This window comes from Erythrolamprus reginae, chromosome Z, assembly GCF_031021105.1.
Source record: "Erythrolamprus reginae isolate rEryReg1 chromosome Z, rEryReg1.hap1, whole genome shotgun sequence".
NCBI classification, from domain to species: Eukaryota; Metazoa; Chordata; class Lepidosauria; order Squamata; family Dipsadidae; genus Erythrolamprus; species Erythrolamprus reginae.
The window spans coordinates 44,120,281-44,142,839 of record NC_091963.1 but is presented as its reverse complement, the minus strand read 5'-3'; the positions used below and the strand labels follow the sequence as shown (position 1 = coordinate 44,142,839).

Here is a 22,559-nt window from a genome sequence, read left to right as displayed (position 1 = left end):
TCTCTCCCCCTCTCTCTCCTTCTCTTACTATCTCTTTCTCTCTCTTTCTGTCTCCCCTCTCTCCCTCTCTCTCTCCCTCTCTTGCCATCTCTTTCTCTCCCTCTCTCTTTCTCTCTCTCCCTCTCTTGCTATCTCTTTCTCTCTTTCTTTCCCCCCTCTCTCCCTCTCTCTCTCTCCCTCTGTTGCTATCCCCCCTCTCTCTTTCTCTCTCTCCCTCTCTTGCTATCTCTTTCTCTTTCCCCCTCTCTCCCTCTCTCTTTCTCTCTCTCCCTCTGTTGCTATCCCCCCTCTCTTTCTCTCTGTCCCTCTCTTGCTAACCCCCTGTCTCCCTCTCTTGCTATCTCTTTCTCTCCCCCCTCTTTCTCTCTCCCTCTCTTGCTATCTCTTTCTCTCCCCCTCTCTCCATCTTTCCTTCTCTTTCTGCCCCCCCTCTCCCTCTCTCTTTCTCTCTCTCTCCTTCTCTTTCTCCCTCTGTTGCTATCCCCCCTCTCTCTTTCTCTCTGTCCCTCTGTTGCTAACCCCCCTCTCTCCCTCTCTCTTTCTCTCTCTCCCTCTGTTGCTATCCCCCCTCTCTCTTTCTCTCTCTCCCTCTCTTGCTATCTCTTTCTCTCTTTCTTTCCCCCCTCTCTCCCTCTCTTTCTCTCTCTCCCTCTGTTGCTATCCCCCCTCTTTCTCTCTGTCCCTCTCTTGCTAACCCCCTGTCTCCCTCTCTTGCTATCTCTTTCTCTCCCCCCCTCTCTTTCTCTCTCCCTCTCTTTCTATCTCTTTCTCTCCCCCTCTCTCCATCTCTCTTTCTCTCTCTCCCTCTCTTGCTATCTCTTTCTTTCTCTTTCTGCCCCCCTCTCCCTCTCTCTTTCTCTCTCTCTCCTTCTCTTTCTCCCTCTGTTGCTATCCCCCCTCTCTCTTTCTCTCTGTCCCTCTGTTGCTAACCCCCCCTCTCTCTCCCTCTCTTGCTATCTCTTTCTCTCCCCCCCCTCTCTCCCTCTTTTTTTCTCTCAGCAGCGGCAGCAGGGTGATCAGCTGTGAGGCGGAGCTACGGAACCGAGGCACGGACGGCGGCGTGTGGGCGAGCCTGCGCTTTGCGCAGGCTCGCCCAGCTGGGAGGCGGTGTTCTCGCCCCCCCCCCAGCTGAAACTGACGTCCGGCCGGGGCGATTCTTCCCCGGCCGGACAGGCAGCGTGTGGGCGAGCCTGCGCTCCGCTCAGGCTCGCCCAGCTGGGAGGCGGTGTTCTCGCCCCCCCCCCCCAGCTGAAACTGACGTCCGGCCGGGGTGATTCTTCCCCGGCCGGACAGGCAGCGTGTGGGCGAGCCTGCGCTCCGCTCAGGCTCGCCCAGCTGGGAGGCGGTGTTCTCGCCCCCCCCCAGCTGAAACTGAGGTCCGGCCGGGGCGATTCTTCCCCGGCCGGACAGGCACGCTTGTGCTGCCAAAGGCAGCGTGTGGGCGGGCCTGCGCTCGGCTCAGGCTCGCCCAGCTGGGAGGCGGTGTTCTCACCCCTCCCAGCCATCGCAAATAGGCGCCACTGTCCTATATCCGGCGTACAAGACGACCCCCCACTTTGGAAAAGATTTTCAGGGGTTAAAAAGTCGTCTTATACGCCGGAAAATACGGTACTCCTTGTTTCAAATGTTTCAAATGTTTAAAGAGGTTTGGCTTTGAATCAACTCTGGAGAAACTAAATCAGCAGGAGTTTTGATGCTCTGAATTTAATCTTCCAGCTGGAACAGTGGCCCTGTCTGGTCTAAAAAGCCACTCAACTTTGAATGTATCAATATAGAAATTTCTAGTAGATTTATGGAGTTAGGCTATTTCACTCTCAGTTAAGCTTCAACATTATACTAATAAAAATCTGTTATATAAGATGAATTTTTCAAGAAGATTATATATAGGCACAGACAGGAATTTTAATAACCAGTAGGAAAACCCTAATCGCAAAAGGCAAGTGATTTTTGCATAACTACAGCTTTCAGTAGATACTTAAACACATGCAGCCTTGCCACAGTTATTCACTATAGGTATCTGTGAATTCTGATGATATTGAATTCAAGATGGGAGCTGTCCATTTAATTAAATTCTGTTAAGGTGTGCGCAGAGCAATCCTTGAGTTATTAAGGACATGCACATAGAAATGGGATACTTCATTAGATATCAGTAATTATTCAGTCACAAGGTGGGGAGAACTGCAAGATGCGTGTCCTTGCTAGGACTTGTAGCTCCGTCATGTTCCTCAGCATTGTGTCCAGGGAAGGAAGCCCATTGACTTCCTGGCAAAAGAAGACCACTTTACAAAGAAGACAAGTCACGCTATGAAGGCTTTGATACAAAAGAGGTCCAATATTTGACTAGGCATTATACTATTTCATAGTTTACCTAACATATGTTTCAATCTGTAAAATGTAACTGTAACCTGCAAACCCTATAACTAGGTACTAGAAAAGTGACGTCGAACCTTTTTTTCCCTCGGGTGCCAAAAGAGCGTGTGTACATGCACTATCGCAAATGTGCGAGAACCCACACCCATAATTCAATGCGAAAACTGCTTCCCCCACCTCTTGGAGGCCCACTGGAGGCCAGAAATGGCCTGTTTCCCAACTTCTAGTGAGCCCAGTAGGCTCATGTTTCACCCTGCCCAGCTCCAAAGGCTTCCCTAGAGCTGGGGAGGGTAAAAATGTCCTCCTCCATCCCCCTGGAGGCTCTCTGGAAGCCAAAAATGCCCTCCTAGAGCCTCTGTGCAAGCAAAAAATCATCTGGGTGGCATATACATCATGCATGTTGGAGCTGAGCTAAGGCAATGGCTCGTGTGCCAGCAGATATGGCTTTGTGTGCCACTTGTGGCACCCATGCCATAGGTTCTCCATCACTGTACTAGAAGATCATAGAAAGCAATTGCAAGTGTCTTGTGATTTGCTTTTGTATAAAGTGTCTTATTTTCTCACTCTGATTCTGGAATAGCCAAGATGACTTTCCTATAGATATCATGAGTTTTTATAGAATATCATGACTAAAACAAAAAGCTATTTATATTCAGTTCTTTAGAAAGAATTGAGAATTCAGCAGAAATTGAGTAAGATAAACCCTACAGGCTTTAACTGAACAAAAAAATTACCTATTTACATATTTTAGAGACAGCCTCTCAGTTTTCATAGAATAAAATGTTTTGTAAATTCTTTAAATAGCAATATATGCAACTAGTTAACTTGAAAGAGAGTCAAAAGCAGCATTTCACCATCTGCTTTTAAAAGTATGGCAATTTCTTAAAAGCCAAGATCTCCATCTAGTGGGGAGTTGCAGCCTGATACTGCAAAAGATTCACTTCTTATAAATGGATACTTATATTAAGTTAAGAGCAACTTCTCTACCTAATTTCTTCTAATTTATAAATCACAATTTATCCAAATATCACAACATATTTGCTTCAAAACTTTGATACTTTAATATTGTTAATCCAAAAACAGGCATGCAACTGACTATAAAAAATACAATTGCAAATAATTCAGCAACATTAATGTCCACAACAATAACATATATTAATTTAGGGGTATCTTGACCTTCCCTAATCTTTCAAAGTACAATACATTTGTTATCTTCTACTGTTTTAACTATAATAAAGCTGAAAAGACTATATTGGGATGAACAGGTTACTGTGATCTTATTTATTTTGAATTTGCATCCTGATCACTCATACACGAATCGAAGTCTTTCTCTGATGAAAGTTCACTCTTGTTGTCCAGTCTTTCATCAGACACATCATTTTCTGATCTTTGTTCTCCATGGACATACTCAGTACCTTCACTTTCCAGTGGAACTGCAATCAGGTCATGTGAAAAGCAGTCAGCATTCAACACCTGTTCTGCAGTCATCCGATTATCAGAGCAAAGGAGTTGTGAAAGTAGAGTTTTTACTTTATCATCCTTGAAAGAAAAAGGCAATATGAAATATCACTCAAAATACAATTATTCAAAATCAATAAATGGGAATATTTATTAGAGTAATTAACATTTTATTATGTATTTCTGAAATAGAAAACACAGCTGCTTAATCTATTGCAGATGAAAAGCAAAACCTGCAAGATAGTGGCCATGGTGTCATGCTCACAACATGTCACATCCACCATCTTGCAAATTTTGAGTTCATCATGAGACTCCTCTGAATCTCCCCTGGGACAACAACTTGGTTTCATTCATTCATTAATTCAATATCCCATTTTTATTATTTTTATAAACAACTCAAAGCCCTAAACATTCAGAAAATCTTCCTCCTCCTATTTTGCCTACAACAATCACCCTGGGGCTGAGAGAGAAGGTCACTCAGACGAGATTAAAACTCACTCTCCTGTGCCATAATAGAATTATTTATTCTTTTTTGGCCAAGTGTGATTGGACACAAAAGGAATTTGTTTTTGGTGCATATGATCTCAGTGTAAGAAAAGATACATTTATCAAGAATCATGAGGTACAACCAGGGGTGGGCTACTGCCCAAACGGGGGAGAATGCAGTGGGGTAGCGAAAATGGAGCTCCACCCCAGAGCACTCTATTTGCACTGAGAGATGTTGAAAGAAAATGCATAAACCACGCCCACAGTGTGGTAGAAAAAAAATTGGTAGTCCTTCACTGGGCACAACACATGATGGGTGATAGGAACAATGGGAAGACTAATAGTAATAGTAATATGGCCTTAATGAATAGCTTGACAGGGGTGAGGGAATTATTTGTTTAGCAGAGTGATAGTGTTCAGGGAGGTGGGGGAACTGTTCTTGTATCTAGTTGTCTTAGTGTGCAGTGCTCTATAGCATCATTTTGAGGGTAGGAGTTGAAACAATTTATGTCCAGGATTCAAGAGGTCAGTAAATATTTTCATGGTCCTCTTTTTGACTCGTGCAGTATACAGGTCCTCAATGGATGGCAGGTTGGCAGTAATTGTTTTTTTCTGCAGTTCTGATTATCTTCTGAAGTCTGTGTCTGTCTTGTTGGGTTGCAGAATAGAACCAAACAGTTATAGAGTTGCAGATGATAGACTCAATCATTCCCCTGTAGAACTGTATCAGCAGCTTCTTGAGCAGTTTGAGCTTCCTGAGTTGGTGTAGAAAGAACAGTCTTTGTGATGCTTTTTTGATGACATTTTAAATCTTATGTGACCATTTTAGGTCTTGAGATATGATAGAGCCTAAAAATTTGAAGTTCTCTACTGTTGATACTGTGTTGTCTAGTATTGTTTCTCCTAAAGTCTACCACCATTTCCATGGTTTTAAGTGTGTTCAGTTCCAGATTGTTTTGATCGCACCACAAGGCTACATGTTCAACCTCCCATCTGTATGTGGTTTCATAGTTGTCTTGAATGAGACCAATCTCTGTTATACCATCTGCAAGCTTCAGTAGTTTGATTGTTTGAGATGCAGTCATAGGTATATAGAAAAAAGTGGTGAGAGTACACAGCCTTGGGAGGGTTCTGTGCTAATTGTGATAGTGGGAGTATTTGAAGCAAGAAGGAACATGGCATATCTCTAGTGATTTGTTAAAAATTTGGGTGAATTTGGTCAGTAGAGACTTTTAAGCAAGAAGGAGTTATCTTGTCTGGGCCTGGTACTTTTCCTGGCTTCTGTCTGTGAAATAGATCTTGCATTTCCTTTTCTGTGATCACCAGGAGTTGTGAACCCAATAGGATGGGGTCAATTGTAGGAGGTTTGGCTGTTGTTGGTGTGTCTGGGATGGAGATTGTGGAGATAGGTGGCTGTAGTTTCCTTTCAAACCTGCAGTAGAATATGTTCAGGTAATCTGCCAGTTACTGATTTTCTTCAGCTTGGGAATAAGGTTTGCTTTAACCGGTAATGTTTTTAAAAGTTGTCTACATGTTTGCTGGTTCATTTGTTGAAAACTGATTCCTTAGCTTTTTCAGACTAGCTTCTTTTTGCTGCTCTGATCTCCCTTGTTAATACATTTCTGGCCTAATTGTACAGCATTCTATCACCTTTTCTGTGGGCTTCGTCTTTGGAATGATGTAACTTCTTAAGTTTAGCGGTGAACTAAGGTTTATTGTTACTATATATTCACAAGTTCCTAGTAGGTACACATAGGTCTTCACAGAAGTTAACATATGATGTTACAGTATCTATGAGTTCATCCAGATCTGCAAAGTCTGTTATAAATTAACAGCTAGAAACAAAATTTAAATGCAAATCAATTAGCCAATCAAAATAGAGATGGAAGGGACCTTGGACGTCTTCTAGTCCAACATCCTGCTCAAGCAGGAGATCTTATACCACTTCAGACATGCGACTTTCCAGTCTCTTCTTAAAAATCTCCAATGATGAAGCTCCCACAACATAAGAGCCTGGGTGGCGCAGCGGTTAGAGTGCAGTACTGCAATCTACTTCTGCTGATCACCAGCTGCCAGCAGTTTGGCAGATCAAATCTCAGTAGGCTCAAGGTTGACTTAGCCTTCCATCCTACCAAGGTCGGTAAAATGAGGACCCAGATTATTGGGAGCTATATGCTTACTCCCTGTAAACCACTTAGAGAAAGTGGTAAAGCACTGTGAAGCGGTATATAAATCTAAATGCAATTTCTATCTGAAAGCAAACAGGTCCATGGATTAATTGTCCTTGCTGTGAGGAAATTTCTCCTTAACTCTAAATTCTCCTTAACCCTAAATTTCATCTTGATTAATTTCCATAAATTGCTTCTTGTATTGCCCCCTGGTGCTTAGAAAAATAAGATGACCCTCTCCTCTTTGTGGTAACTTCTCTACTACTGGAATATTGCTGTCTTGTATCCCCTAGTTCTTTTTTTCTTTAGACTAGCCAAATCCAAATCCTGCAACGTTCTTCATATGGGGAAATTATTATTGCAAGCACTGGTGCATCTAATTTATCTTTGGGGGGGGGTGGCATACCAGAGATACCAAGCACTGAATTTGAGACTGGACCCCCAGGATATGTCCCATACTAACAAAACATGGAGCCTATTATGAAAACAATTTGGGTTCCCAATACTCATTTCAGGCATGGAAATTATCTGCAGGAGGGATAATTATATTATTTAAATAACTTTGAAATAGGTATTTCCTTGCTTCTACTTCATTTGGAATTATCTTTTACCTGAGTCTATGGGGAGGCGTTATACTTCACCTCTATCTAGCAGTGGTTCTCAAACTTTCTAATGCCATGACCCCTTAATACGGCTCCTCATGTTGTGGTGACCCCCAACCATAAGTCTAGTGCCAATTCTCTCAACAGAGATTTAAGCTGATTGGCAGGAAGGTCAGAGGGACACCCCCACTGTAAACTCCTGATTGGTCGGATTGTAAAAATGTGTTCCAGGGCACCAGAATAGAAGCTTCAGTCCCTAACACCATGGGAAATTTGTCTTTTCTCATGATCTTAGGCAACCCCTGTGAAACAGTCATTTGACCCACAAAGGGTTTGTGACCCCCAGGTTGAGAAACACTGACTAGCAGCTGCTTCTTGTTATCAAAAGAAACTTCAGTCCTCTGACTAGCAAAGGGGAGGAGGTTAGGAAATCTGATTTTCCACGTGACTCAGGTAATATCTTAGCATGAATTGGGTAGTTCTATAAATAAGCATATATAATTGAATATTATGTCCCTTGATTTTTTTTCTTTGGGTTGCTCCAGTTTCCTATTCATTTTGGTTATACAGTATTTCATTTTTCCTGTGTCAGTGCTTGAAATTATGTGAAATATTCTAAGCAATTCTTGAATAATATGTAGCCCTCTGTTCTTCATATTTTATATCAACGTTTTGAAAGATTTTGTATGAATAGTTATCAATTTATATAATCTATACTCTTATGTCTTAATTATTTTTATTCCTTAAAAAACAGTCAATTATGCATTAAATCTGAAATATTTCAGTTTCAAAAAAAACATACCACAACAAGGCCATCAATTTGAGGAGTTCCAGCTTTGTTTGTTTTTATTTCTTGCTTTCCAAGAAGTATCTGCACATTTAAAAGATAAGAAAATTACCCCCAAATATCAATAAACTAAACATTGCACTACTCAAATTACTCCCACTATCACCATTTGCACTGAATTTCCTGCATGCTCTTCATCCAGGTCTGTTCTCCTATCCACTTTCCGCTTCTTTTCCCCCCATTTCCTGTGCTGTGCTTCTTAGGCATGTACTAATCCTGTTTGGAGATCAGACTGCTCCATAATGAACATTCCTGATACAACTGGCAAGATTACCAATCAGAACCAACAAAAACTACAGTAAATACAACTTGATTTAATAATTTTGGAAACTATAATTCTTTAATCTTCAAATATTTATGTTATTATATTGACTAACATGTTTTTAATATGTTCTCTAAGAAGCACCAGATAAGTCCTTAGGCAAACTAAAAGCTATCAAAACAGGAGATGTTTTTGTTGTGGTTAGCTCTGGCCCAGCTCCTGCCCCAAGGACTGTGGATGTGGGGGAGACATCCACATGCTGCAGGCCTGGTTTGCCAGTGGTGGAATCTGAAGATGACCAAGAAGACATAAGTGACAGGGAGGAGGAGAGTGTGGCAGGCAGCTCAGAAGGAGATCAATTATCTAGTTCCTCCTTGGATTCAGAACATGAGTTAATGATACAGCCACGCATGCGGAGAGCGATGCATAGGCAACAACAACTGAGAGATTATTATCAAAGAAAATGAGGCCATCTGTGGTTGGGTGGGGCTGTGGTAATTAGTGAGGCTGCTATAAATAGCAGCCTGTGGGTTTGGCCATTGTGGAGGATTATCTGATTGTTGTGTTTCATGACTGCTTTACTGACTGACTTGTGTGTGCTGATTTTTCCCTGCTTTGAAACTAAACCAGAGCAAAGTGTGTTTCACTTTGTGAAAGAAGGACTTTGAATTGCCTCACAGCTGCAAGCTAAGTATCACAGGACTGATAAGGGACTTGTATAAATTACCAGTTTGTTTGGAGACGAGTGCTCTTTGCTATACCAAAAGAGGGCTTAGTTTAAGTGAATTTTCATTATAAAGAACATTGTTTTGAATTTTCAAACGTGTGTGTGTCTGAAATTTGTACCTGTGAATTTTTGGGAGGAGTCTACCAGAGAGCCCGACAGAACATGTTTTATATTGTGATACAGCAATGCCCAAGACCGAAGATTTACATACCCAATAAAGTAGACAACCAAAAGCATACATATCTGAAGCTGGAGAAGGTGGCTGACCCTTTCTTAGCTCAGGGGAAATTAAGCTCAAGCCATTCAAAGTCATATAATCTGACCAAGCACGCTGGCTCTGAAAGTAAAACAGTCCAATAGTTAATACATAAGCTTTGACTCTTATCCCCACCCAACATATTGAACCCTTGTTGTCTGGGGGATGAACTCTATAACTATTAATGCCACTCAGTTATTATACTTCAGTTGTGTCAGGTATGGGGAGATATAATTGCAGGAGACTTCTTGTATTAGTTGCATGTTCTATCTTCTTAAACTTAGCCTCTTTATCTGGTCAGCATACATCTGCTGAGACCAAGACATAGGGTATTCTCAGTGATAGTTCCCTCCTTATGTAATATAACTATCCTAAAAATTAATGTTGGCCCCCACGTTACTTTTCTGGAAGGCTCTATCATATTGTCACTGATAGATTTATTCTTCTGATGCTAACAAAAACAACATGCTGGTATTAAAATACTAAACAGAGTAATTCCTCAAATTCCTTGGATTTTACACATCCTGAAAAGTTAGTATTTGTGCTATTAATTTACACTGTGCAATATCATTTATTTGGAAAGAAAATATTTTTACCTCAGATTTGGTGAAATCAAAATCTCCAACAATTCCCTGTTCTCGGTTCAATACAAAGACATTGTTTTTATGCAACGATCCATGAATTATATCAGCTTTGTGTAGTACACAGAGACCACATGCCACTCCTTTCATTACTTTTAATGTTTCCTAGTTAAAGTGATTGCAAGAAAGGTCCTATGAGATCAGTGCAAAAATATTCCCAGAAGGATTTCAAAAATGCTTATTACACATCCAATTAAAAGACAAGAGACAAAACTACTTTCAAAACTTTTATCAAACTGGATTTATTGTTTGCTATACAGGATTAATTTTTCTAGGCTTTCTTCAGTAGTCTAAGGTAGCTAATCAATTCAGATTTTAAGGGTGGAAAGTATTTTATCAAATATTATTTTAAAAACTAGTAACTGTTTAAACTATGTTGGAGCCCATAGAACAAAATCCTTTTCATTCTTCCATCATTCTTCTGGGGAAGGAGATCATCCACTCGGCTAATGATTAGACAAGGCAGTTCTAAGTATAGCATTTTTAACAATTTTTTATTATCTGGAAAGCAATAGTAGAAAACAATGAGAATGACAGAAATTGCTAACTAGGATCAGTTTTATAGCAAATACATAAAGTAAATGCGGGCCCTACAATATGAGAATGTGGAATCAATATTGTTTCTATCTCTTACAGATTTGTTTATTTATTTATTTATTTATTTTATTGGATTTGTATCCCGCCCCTCTCTGAGGACTCAGGGTAGCTTACAACATATAAAAACAATATAATTTTAAAATCCAATAAATAAGCCACCAATCTAAAACCCCAATTTAATTTAAAAACACTCATTCCAATCCACCAACATACTTTCCATTCAACATACATTTATCCATAGACAGGGGTTGATGGTTAGTTTCCCCTGGCCTGCCGGCACGAACGCATCTTCAAATTCTTATGGAAGGCAAGGAGGCTGGAGGCAGTACAAATCTTTGGGGTAAGCTGATTCAAGAGGATCAGGGGCCTCACAGAAAAGGTTCTGTGTCTTGCAAAAATTGCAATAGGTTACCCAAGTGGCCTGATAAATGAGAGTCATGGACGAGCGATGGGATGCCTGTATGGTTGTGATGACATTATCAGGCAGATGTGCCCGTCTCATTCGGTCCTCCTCAAGTGCCACATGGCAAATTTCCACCACTGAGGGTCTGGGTGCAGCATTGATCCCTGACCGAGGGAAAGTCTGTGGCTCAGGATGTGCCATGGGGGGAGGGAATACTGACAAGTCCATGAGATCGGCAAACCGTGGGAGCCGAGGCCAATATGGAGCTACTAGTAAAATTTCTGCCTGCTCCAAGAGGATCTTGGCTACCACTCTCGGAATGAGGAACATAGGAGGGAAGGCATGGAAGAGTCCCTCCTGCCAAAGGCTCCACAAGGCATTGATTCCTTCTACCCCTGGAGATGGGAAATGGGAGGAGTATCTCAGCAACTGGGTGTTCTCTTAGGTTGCGAAGAGATCTACTGTTGGCAGCCCAAATCAGTAGGTAATTTCCTGAAATATCTCCGAAGTCAGGCGCCACTCCGCAGGATGGATCGTTGAGTGGTTCAGCCAATCTTCTTGAACGTTTGACATGCCCGAGATGTATTCGGCCCAAAGGGACATCAGGTGCAACTCGGCCCAGTTGATCAGTGACTCCACTTCCTGCATGAGTCGGCCTGACCTTGTCCTCCCTGGTGATTGATCTGGGAATGAGTCACCACATTGTCCCCAAGGATAAGGACGTGGTGACCCTCCATCAGGTGAGCAAAGACTTGCAGAGGCAGGAAGACTGCCCTGAGCTCCAGCAGGTTGATGTTGACATCAGCAATATCCTCCAAAGTCCAGAGCCCCTGTGCTACCTGCGAGTTGCAGTGGGCGCCCTAGCCTGACAGGCTGGCATCAGTGATTATGGTGACCTCTTGATATATCTGGAAGGAGGAACCATGTTGTAGTGCCAAAGAAGTCCATCAGGGAAGTGACCACTTGACATCTGCGGTGGGAGACACCATGTGGTGGGAATGACTAGTTCATGCCCTTTGGAACGGGAGCAGGAACCACTGTAGATGTCTGGTATGAAGGCGAGCCCAGGGGACTATGTTGATACATGCGACAAATGTCCCCAGGAGCTGAGAGAGGAAGGCTAGAGATACCCGTCTCTGTTGGACGAGGAGCACAATTTGTCTGATTTTCTCCTGACGATTGGGAAACAAGTGTACTGTACAGGTCATCATGTCGATGATCGTGCCCAGGTGGGGCAGGCTCGTGGTAGGAGTCATGTGGCTTTTGGGGTAGTTTACCGTAAAGCTGTGTAGCTGTAAGGTATCTATTGTTCTCTTGAGATCTGTTTGTGCTTGACGAGGACTCCTGGACAGAAATTCAGCTTCTGTGCATGCTCAGAAGTTTCCATGGTACAGATTGGGAGTGGGGGCTGTAGTCTATTTGCATTTGGGGGACCCATCTGTTGAGTGGTTCCTAAGACCATAGGAAATATGTGCTTTCCAATGGTATACGGCGACCTCTGAGAAAAGGTAGTTCGACCCCATCATTTAAAACCATGCAGCACACGCATACCAAACATAAAGTATAAAAACCTGGGGGAGGTGTCTCAGTTCCCCCATGCCTGGCGATACAGTTTGCATCCAGTTTGATCCTTACAAGGCAGAGACTGCAGGATCAAATCCCAGTAAGGGTATGGCTAGCAGATGAGAGGAAAAAAATCTCAAAATAGATCTATACTAGTCTCCCTTCATTTTCAATTCAGCAAAAATAAGTTACATACATACATACATACGATTATAATAATGATGTTTCTACGTTTGTATATTAATACCTTGGAAATCTAGAGAGCACTCTGTTTAACATAGAAAGGAAATGTATAAAATATATATATTTTAAGATAATATATGGGGGGGGGAACCTAAGAAATGCAAATAAGAAAAGTTGGTTCAGAAATTCAAAGAGCAATTTCCTTTCACACTACCAGATTACTTACTTGTACATTTAAAGGTGCCGTCATCTGCAGTGTCCCCAGGTTTGCTCCAGCATAGTATGGAATCATTAGATATATCATAGGATAAGACTTAAATAAAAACAAAAGTATTATATGCAGGAACAGAAAATATCAAATATCATGCCATTAAAATTCTTTCCTATTTGTGTTTTTATATTTGTTGTGTTTGGGCCTGGGCCAGCCGTTGCTCCCACAGATGGGAGAGACGCGGCACAAAGTAAATGCGAAAGCCTGGCTGACAGCCAGGAAGATGTGGCAGACAGCCAGGAGGACGAGGCCACTGGTATGCAGGATTCAGCAGACAGCCCAGGGGATTTGGCATGCAGTCCCTCAGACAGTATTTCGTCCCCGGCTTCTTCTGCAGATCAATATATCGATCTGCGTAGCCGAAGAGCTATGCAAAGAAGGGATCGCTTTAAGGAGTATTACAAGTCATTATAGAAGCACCTGGGCTGGGTGTGGTTCTTATACTGAGGGCTGGGTGTGGTTCCTTTAATGAGGGCTAAAGGGATAAAAGGGAACAAAGACCAAGGCAAACTGTGGCTGTTTATCTGTGTTATTTTGTGGTTCCTGCTCTGATGTTTCTGTTCTGTGCCGTTGAAGTTTTCAACCCAGCTTTTTCAGACAAGTGGGAGGTGAAAACTCTGGGACTTGCTGTTTGCTCCAAAGATTCAAAAGGACTCCTGAAACGTCTTTGTTCATTCCAGGTTGTCTTTGTTTGTTTTTTCCTATGTTTTTGTATGCGGCTGAAGTAAGCATTGCATTGTTCTTGGACACTAAGAAATATTTTTGAGTAACCCTTTTTTGTTTACCTAATACAAGTTTGCTGATTAGCAGAACACGTGTGTGTTTGATTTCTTTTCCTTGGACTGTTACGAATTGCCTGAGCCCAGTCAGCCAGAACAATATTATCCATACAAATTTAAGGGGTTTTATTTTAAAGCAAGGAAAGTACTTTCTAATATGAGATCTTTGAAATTTTTACACAGAAATAGCAAAGAAAAAATACACTTCGATGTACAATTTACCTTGCATAAAAACAGGAACATTGGTTGCATTAAACAAGATTTCTCCCTTAATCCTTTCCAAACTTTATGATATTTTGCTGCTCTTTCTATTATTTGGGTTTTAATTTCAATATTCACATAATATCCCTGAAAAGATAAATTTAGTGAGTAAAAAGCTGATTCTTGACATTATCGAACTATTTTCCAGAATATAAAAAAGGGAACTATTTCTGCCAAATGTTTCTATTTTCTGAATTAATAAATGGAATGTTTATTCTTGAAAATAATAAAAGCACATACTGTAGCCCAAATAAAAATAACTGCATTTTAAAAATATTGTGTTTCTCACTTTCAGAACAATGATAATTAGAACAGATAAGAGTAGGAAAGGAGTTGCATTTGACAATAACTGTAGTCTATAATCTACATAAATAAACACATGTGTAATTATCCAAAGACGTATATCATCTTCTCTATCCTAAGTAACTTTTCACCAAGATTAGGATGTGTGTCACCTTTCAGAAGTTCCTTAATTCCTGTTAAGTCAATTAACAGGAATGGTGACTACTAATATAGGCACAGCTACAACTAGGAATAAGCATTTCAGCTGTTTCAAGTTGCCATAATAATTAGCTTTTTTAAATGGCCTGGTTGTCAGAAATCTCACTTCGGTCTCTAAAAATTGATTCAAATTGCTGATTTCCCCATATCCAAAGGGCAAAAACCAGATAATTCCATTAGCTACCAAATGAACTTGAAACTACATTGTATTTTTTTTTTAAAAACTATACACCCATTTAAATACCAAGTTTTTGATATGTAAAACTCAGACCAAGATAGAAAATATAGAATAACAGAATTGGAAGGGACCTTGGAGGTCTTCTAGTCCAATCCCCTGCTTAGGCAGGAAACCCTATACCACTTCAAACAAATGATTATCCAACATCTTCTTAAAAACTTCCAGTGTTGGATCATTCAGAACTTCTGGAGACAAACTGTTCCACTGATTAATTGTTCTAATTTGGCTGCATAAATTTGCATACCAATCATATTCAAATTGATGTTAAAAAGTAGTTAAAAAGTAGTGACTCTGAACAAGCCTGCATAAAGTTCAGCCATTCTAGTGGAATTTTTCTGACATTTACTCAGTTGTATCATACAGCAAAAGACATTCATTGTCTGCAAAGAGCTTAAAAAGCATCAAAGAAATCTGACTGTTGGAAGAAGAAAAATACAAGAAAATTTCTTGTTGTTATTTACAATTGTATCACAGCGCCCAGTTGTTTCAATGGATTTGGCATTAGTTACTAGTTGAGCCCCATCCAGGGACCTAGGACATTGTAATATATACTGCTCAAAAGAATAAAGGAAACACTTAAACAACACAATAAAATCAAGTAAATCAAACTTCTGTGAAATCAAACTGTCCACTTAGGAAGCAACACTGACAATCAATTTCACATGCTGTTGTGCACATTCAACTTTGTACAAAACAAAGTATTGATGGAGAATATTTAATTCATTCAGATCTAGGATGTGTTATTTGAGTGTTCCCTTTAAACCAAGCAGTGAGGCTTTTTGAATCTGCCTGATGGTGATTTTGTCGATTTTAAGCTGTTTTAAATTTAATTCCCGTGCTTTTGGGACAGCACTTAGTGTTACAATCACCACTGGAATTACCACTGCTGGTCTGTGCCATAATTGTTGAATTTCATTTTTTATGTCCTGGTATTTTGCTATTTTTTCATGTTCCTTTTCATCGACCTTGCTATCCCCTGGTATTGCAATGTCGATGAGAGTCACCTGGTTTTTCTCTACCAGCGTGGTGTCTGGTGTATTATGCACTAGTACCTTATCCGTTTGTAAATCCCACAAGATTTTGACCAGCAGATTTTCAGGCTTGTGTTCCCACCATTTATAGCAGTATGTATGTTTTAGTTTTTGCATAAATTCCAATGGATCATTTGTGCAACAGAGTTGTGCTAATTTGTAATCAGTGTGCGCAATTTTCTTGCAGCAGCTGACCACATGGTCTAGCTTCATCAGCTTTCTTGCACAATCTGCATTTAGTCTCATGGGAATCCCAGCAGCGCAAAAACGGGCGCTTCGGCTGGCAAAAGGGGTGAATTTTGGGCTTGCACGCATTAATCACTTTCCCATTGATTCCTATGGGAAACTTTGTTTCGTCTTACAAACTTTTCACCTTAAGAACCTTGTCCCAGAACCAATTAAGTTTGTAAGACGAGGTATCACTGTATTAAAAACTTTATCCAAATCCTCTTTATCTTTTTCATTGTCAATCTATTCATTTCCGCACAATCCATTATCTTCCTAAGTACTTCTCTCGCAGTCTGTATTCTATCCAATTTTCAGCATATGCTATTCTGGCGGCTATTAATATGTGTACAATTAAATATGTTTCTTCTTTATTAAATGTCTCTGGCAATATGCCTCCCCCCCAAAATGTCTCTGATTTGAGTTCAATATTTTAATTCACAATCTTCCGAATCCATGTTTGAATCTCTGTTCAGTATTTTTTTGGCTTCTGTGCATATTCACTACATATGGTAAAAAGAGCCAAATATCTGATTACATTTCAAACCATTGATTTATTCCTAAACATTTATTCTATTGCCATTATCATTTTATAATTCCTTTTCCATAGTTGCTGCCACTTATTTAGTTCTATTATATGTCCTGTATGTCTCATCCAGCCAGGAGGGACACTAGTCCAATAAGCAGCTGGAGGAGCTCCCAGCTCCTATGGCCTTGTCTACTTTATCGGGCATCACCAGCTCAAACTTGTCCCATACAACCGGACTAAGACTTGCCCCAGTCGGTCCTGCCCAGTTGGAATCTAGGTTGAGTGATTTTGTCCGTGAAACAAAAGAACAGTTGGATCTATCTGAACGGTATTCTCAATGAACTGGAAGAAGAGTCCAACATGGGTAATTCTCATGCCCTATTGGTAGAGACTGAGTTTAAATTAGCATATCAACAAGGCACCGCCCCCTAGCTGCCCCCATGAACTCAGGTTTAAAAAACGAAGACAATATAAGGATAACCAGAATTTATTTCAGAACTGCAACAAAAAACATCCAACACTAAGTGAACCCAAATACTCCGATGTCCCTAGGCCAGAAACAATGCCGGGTGGGTTTGGACTCTCCTTCCAGTGCATCGAGAAGACCGTTCAGGTAGGTCCAACGGTTCTTCTCCACTGTACTGGGAAGGAGAGTCCAACATAGGATATACCCAAGTTCAAGTTCCATGGGAGGGAGAAGGCTGGACCAGGGACGCTGGAGAGAAGCACACCATTTGCAAAACACGCATTCCAAATGACGCCTCCACCAAGGCGAAAGAGTCAAGCTTATAATGGTGAATGAATGTGGATAGGGTCAACCAGGTCGCCACTTGGCAAATGTCCTCAATGGACACCTGTGTTGTCCACACCGCTGATGTGGCTGTACTTCGCGTAGAGTGGGCTGTAATCCCCCTGGAGGGGACCGAGAACTTGCTTTATAAGCCTCAGTAATACAGTCCTGGTACGGATGGTACGTCAAAGAGCGACCCTACGCAACTTTCACAATACTTGAGAGGGCTGCCACCTATCTCTTTAAGGTATTGGAGGCTAACCCCCGTTCAAGCCCTGCCTGTAAAAATTCCTAGACTGGAATCACAGAACCCTCCCGAGGATCGACCTGTGGGTTGGCACAGAAGTCGCAAAAGGCAGACCACGTTGTCTGGTATATTATGGTCGTAGATAGACGATGGGCAGCTTGGATGGTGGCAATGACTCTTTCCGGCAGCTGTTGGCCTATTAATCTGCTCCCCTCAAGTGCCAAACGGCTAACTGGAGCCATTGGGGATCTGGGTGACATATGAGCCCTTGGCTGAATGAAAAGGGGCGGTGGTGGTGCAGACCAGAGATTCCTAGGTTGAGGTTGATGGGAGTGTTTATTTATTTTATTTATTTATTGGATTTGTATGCCGCCCCTCTCCGTGGACTTGGGGCGGCTAACAACAGTGATAAAAACAGCATGTAACAATCCAATACTAAAACAACTAAAAAACCCTTATTATACTGTAAAACCAAACATACATACAAACATATCATCCATAAATTGTAGAGGCCTGGGGGAAAGAATATCTCAGTTCCCCCATGCCTGACGGTAGAGGTGGGTTTTAAGGAGCTTATGAAAGGCAAGGAGGGTGGGGGCAATTCTAATCTCTGGGGGAGTTGGTTCCAGAGGGCTGGGGCCACCACAGAGAAGGCTCTTCCCCTGGGTGCTGCCAAACGACATTTAGTTGACGGGACTCAGAGAAGGCCCACTCTGTGGGACCTAACTGGTTGCTGGGATTCATGCGGCAGAAGGCGGTCCCGGAGATAATCTGGTCCGGTGCCATGAAGGGCTTTATAGGTCATAACCAACACTTTGAATTGTGACCAGAAACTGATCGGCAACCAATGCAGACTGCGGAGTGTTGGTGTGACATGGGAATATTTAGGGAAGCCCATGATTGCTCTCACAGCTGCATTCTGCACGATCTGAAGTTTCCGAACACTTTTCAAAGGTAGCCCCATGTAGAGAGCATTACAGTAGTCGAGCCTCGAGGTGATGAGGGCATGAGTGACTGTGAGCAGTGACTCCTGATCCAGATAGGGCCGCAACTGGTGCACCAGGTGAACCTGGGTAAACGCCCCCCCCCCCGAGTGTTGGATGTATTGTTGCATCCCCGCTACCATGCCCTGAGTATAGGCGCTCGTTATGATGTCCTGCAGTGCCAGGGGCATGCCTTGCCATGTGTCAGGCTGAGCCTGGAGTACTGTAGCTGTAAGTGTAAACATAGCCGAAGGGACCTGCGTGCTCTGCATCGAAGAGGCAGAAAAAGGCATGGTATGGCATGGCTCGCAGAACCTGGTCTATCCAATCTAGGTCCAGGTAATGGCATTACATGTGGCAAGGACGGCAGTTGTTGTTCTGGGGACGAATCCCTTTCTGTAGCTAGCCCTATAGACCCAATTGTGGACTGTGGGTAAGATGGGCCCAGGGTCTTAGGCAGTTGTAATGGAATTGTAAGGGGTGTTGCGTGAAGGGCTGCTTCTAGCTTTTGTTCTTAGGCCTTTATATGTCTCTCTGCCTCCTTGAGAGATGATGATGACGCCTGTGAGGCCTTGACCATGGATTTGTTCTGTTGGGCCTTATCTTTGGTTTGGGGGCAGCAGAAGGAGAGGCTGCCTTATGCCCCATGATAATCTGCTCCTCCATTGTGCTCACAGCTAACAAGCTGAAAGAGACACAACTGTTTGTGATCCAGACTCAACAAATGACTGTGTCAACCTTTGCTCTTGAATAAAATAGCGACTAGGCCCTCTATGGGGACTGGGCAGGCGCCCCAACGTCTCCCGGCCCCTTTTGCACCAGCCAGCTGGCTGAGGGACGGGGTTCCTGCCATCCACCTTAAAAGGGTAGGTGTGGTGTCTGTTGGCCTCCCGCGGCATTTTCCTCACATCCGCCAAATGGGTGAGCGCCAGTCAGCTGGGAAATGGCACTGCCACTTCCTAGGTCTTCGGAGCCGTGTTATCGCTCCCGATCTCATTCTGCGGGTGGCGGCAGCCATTAGCTGCGAGGCACTGACAGCCGCTTGCTTACGAATTCGTTGGGGAATTCTGGGGATTTCCTAAGCCTCCCAGTGGGGGGGGCAGACCCCCCACCTTCGGCTTGCAGCCGAGTTTGACCTCGGAGGCCGTGACTCAAGACTGGGAACTCCTCTGCTGGGCAGTTCCCTCTGAGGGAAGAGACCCCATGAGGAGGAACGAAGGGGGTGGTGCCCATGGAGGGCAGAGACCCCATCCAGGCATTTCCTTCAGAATCTGAAAAAGAAGAAAAAGGTTAATAAGGAATTAAAAGGATTAAAACAGTATTAAAATTACACATTTATTATAGAGAGAAAACTCAATGGTCTCTACACAGGGACTGAGTTTTTTAAAACTGAGCTCATGGGGCAGCTAGGGGGTGGTGCCTTGTTTATATGCTAATTTAAACTCAGTCTCTACCAATAGGACTTGAGAATTACCCATGTTGGACTCTCCTTCCTAGTGCAGTGGAGAAGGGAGGGAACGGGTCACCCTAAAGAGGGCGGCTGGGCAAGATTCTGCAGACACAATTAGGTCGGAAAGATGCAAACATCTTGACACCTTGATCACCACTAGATAAGTCCTAATATAGGATCTTAATAGTGTTTGGTCAAATCTAGATATACTGGTCCTCCAACACTGCTCCAGACGTCTCCTCTGGTGTTTCATCCCCCAGAGCTCCTCAGTGAACTAAGGAGATTTCCTGGGTCTACTGCCGTAGAGAGGTTGAAAAGGTGCAATCTGGTCTAGAGCCTCTATTGAGGCTGTATTCCAGGCACTTACCAATGACTCCGCTGGATTATGTATAAGTGAGTCCAGAAATTTCCCCACTGCTCTGTGAAATTCCTACGTCCATTAGGCTTCTGGGGCGGAACCACCAAATTGGTTCCGCCTCCCTGCGGTGGAAGATTGGGGCCATAAATCAAGCCAAAGCAGTGAATGATCTGACCATGACAAAGGCAAGATGTCTAAGCCCCTTAATTTCAGATCTCTTAACTCCATTGCCCCAAGAGGAATACCATGTCAAGTGTGTGTCCCCTCTCACGAGTCGGACCCTGAACTATTTGGGTCAGGTCCATGGTTGCCACGGAGGCCATGAACTCCTGCGCCAGCTCCGAGGGTTTGCCAAGCAACAGTATATTAAAGTCTCCCAAGACTATATGAGTCTGGGGAACTCAAATGCCATCTCGGCTACCACCTCACATAGCGCGGGCAGGGCCATTGCCATGCAGCTGGGAGGCAGGTACGTGAGCAACAAGCCCACCTAAACCCCTAGATTCAACCTATAAAGGAGGGACTCACATCTGACTATCTCAGGTGCAGAGAGCCTGCACATGCTGAAGGTCTTCCGGACTATGACTGCCACTCCTCCACCCTTTGGATCGTGGATGATGTAGCATCTGAAAGTTGTCTGGGCATATCTCCAACAGAGAGACAACTGCTGGGCCCAGCCAGGTCTCAGTCACATATGCAAGGTCGGCCTCCTCATCCACAAGTAAAACGTGGATGAGGGGAGCTATATTCACAACCAACCTGGCATTAAGCAGTAGAGCCTGAGCCCAGGGTTTGGACTTCGCCTAACACCAGTTATATGGATTGAGCTAGATATCTTTGGGGGGGGGGGGAACAAGGAATATTTTTAAACAAAGAAGGGGACATAAAAGGACTGAAAATAAATTGAGCAGCCATCTAGAAACAAGAAGATCATAGAGTGAACAAGTTCTAAAATTTGGTAACTAAACCCCAATGATGAAAATTTTTGAACTGTGGAGGCAGTACTAGGGAAATTACACATACCCATAGCATTGTATTAAGTTGGTGTACTTAGATTATAGAATAATAAATATGGAATGATATAAAACAATAACAAGAAAATTTTTAGGAGGGGAACATTAGATGAAAGGAGTGGAAGAAGTATCAGTCTGTTAAATATGATGAGAGTGAGGAGAAACTTTCAGGGGAAGGTAAAAGAGGGAGGAAGAGGAAGTAGGGAGAAGAGAGGACGGGAAAATTGGAAAATAGAAGATGGAGAGAAGATGAATGGGTGGAGGGAAGAAAGGAGGAGAGAATGAGTAAGAAAGTAGGAAGAGGAGAGAAAGCTTAAGGTGGGAAGTTCAAAACACAGACTGATGAAAAGGAATGAAAAATGGGGCTAAACAGGATATTGGTTCATGACTGATTGATTTAAAATGCATGTACATGTATATTATTGATACAGTGGTACATTATGATATGAACCCCTCATCATATTAACTTTTCAAGATACGAACCCAGGGTTCAGATTTTTTTGCCTCTTCTTATGAAGTTTTTTTCGCATTACAAACTGCCACCCCAAGTGAAGCACCCATTTTTGCGATCCTGGGATTCCCATGAGGCTCCCCTCCATGGGAAACCCCACCTCCTGACTTCCGTGTTTTTGCGATGCTGTAGGGAAATCCCAGGAGGGGAATCCCAGGATCGCAAAAACGGGCACTCCGTTGGCAACGGAAGTCCGGAGGTGGGGTTTCCCAGCAAAATCAGCGAAATCACACCATCACAAAAACATGGAAGTCCTCAAAACCCCACCTCTGGACGTTTTTTCAATCCTGGGATTCCCCTCCTGGGATTTCCCTATGGAGGGGAGCCTCAGAGCAGCCGCTGCTGGGATGCCCCAAAGCCTGGAATTTCCCTGGCAATCCACACCTCCGAACTTCCCTTGCCAGCCAAAGCGCCCCGTTCTTGTATTGCTGGGATTTCCCTGAGGCTCCTCTCCCTGGGATTCCCTTCATTTTTGCCAGCACTGCTTTGAATCCCCTTCCAAACTGCATGGGGAAAATTAGCAGAGTGGGGGGGACAAAAATGGGAGACTCATGGAACTCAAGAGAGGAGAAAGGTGTGGGGGAGATGAGCAGAGTGGGGGGGACAAAAATGGGAGGGAAAGACTCATGGAACTCAAGAAAAGCTCTTTTCGCCTTGCTTCGTTGGGACTGTGACCTCTTGCCACCTCTCACTGTCCCTCTCCCTACTCCGTTCACCTCAGCTTCGTCTGCCCACCACTTTTTTTTTAAGCCTTAATATTTTGGATGTTCCTAATGGGCTTGCATGCATTATTGCTTTCCCATTGATTC

General features: G+C 42.8%; 1 protein-coding gene across 3 annotated transcripts in view; it reads right to left on the bottom strand.

The window, feature by feature from the left end:
* Nucleotides 1–3,407: 3,407 nt before the first annotated feature.
* The window catches only part of STK31 (serine/threonine kinase 31), a 114,665-nt gene continuing 95,513 nt past the window's right edge, over nt 3,408–22,559 (bottom strand). For all 3 annotated transcript variants that reach the window (XM_070726414.1, XM_070726416.1, XM_070726413.1), the window contains exons 19-24: nt 13,836–13,961; nt 12,790–12,876; nt 9,773–9,922; nt 9,132–9,257; nt 7,887–7,955; nt 3,408–3,909 (exon numbers count right to left, since the gene is read on the bottom strand). In XM_070726414.1, coding sequence (XP_070582515.1) covers nt 3,652–3,909; nt 7,887–7,955; nt 9,132–9,257; nt 9,773–9,922; nt 12,790–12,876; nt 13,836–13,961 — 816 coding nt within the window. In that variant the 3' untranslated portion in view covers nt 3,408–3,651. The remainder of the gene's footprint in view (nt 3,910–7,886; nt 7,956–9,131; nt 9,258–9,772; nt 9,923–12,789; nt 12,877–13,835; nt 13,962–22,559) is intronic.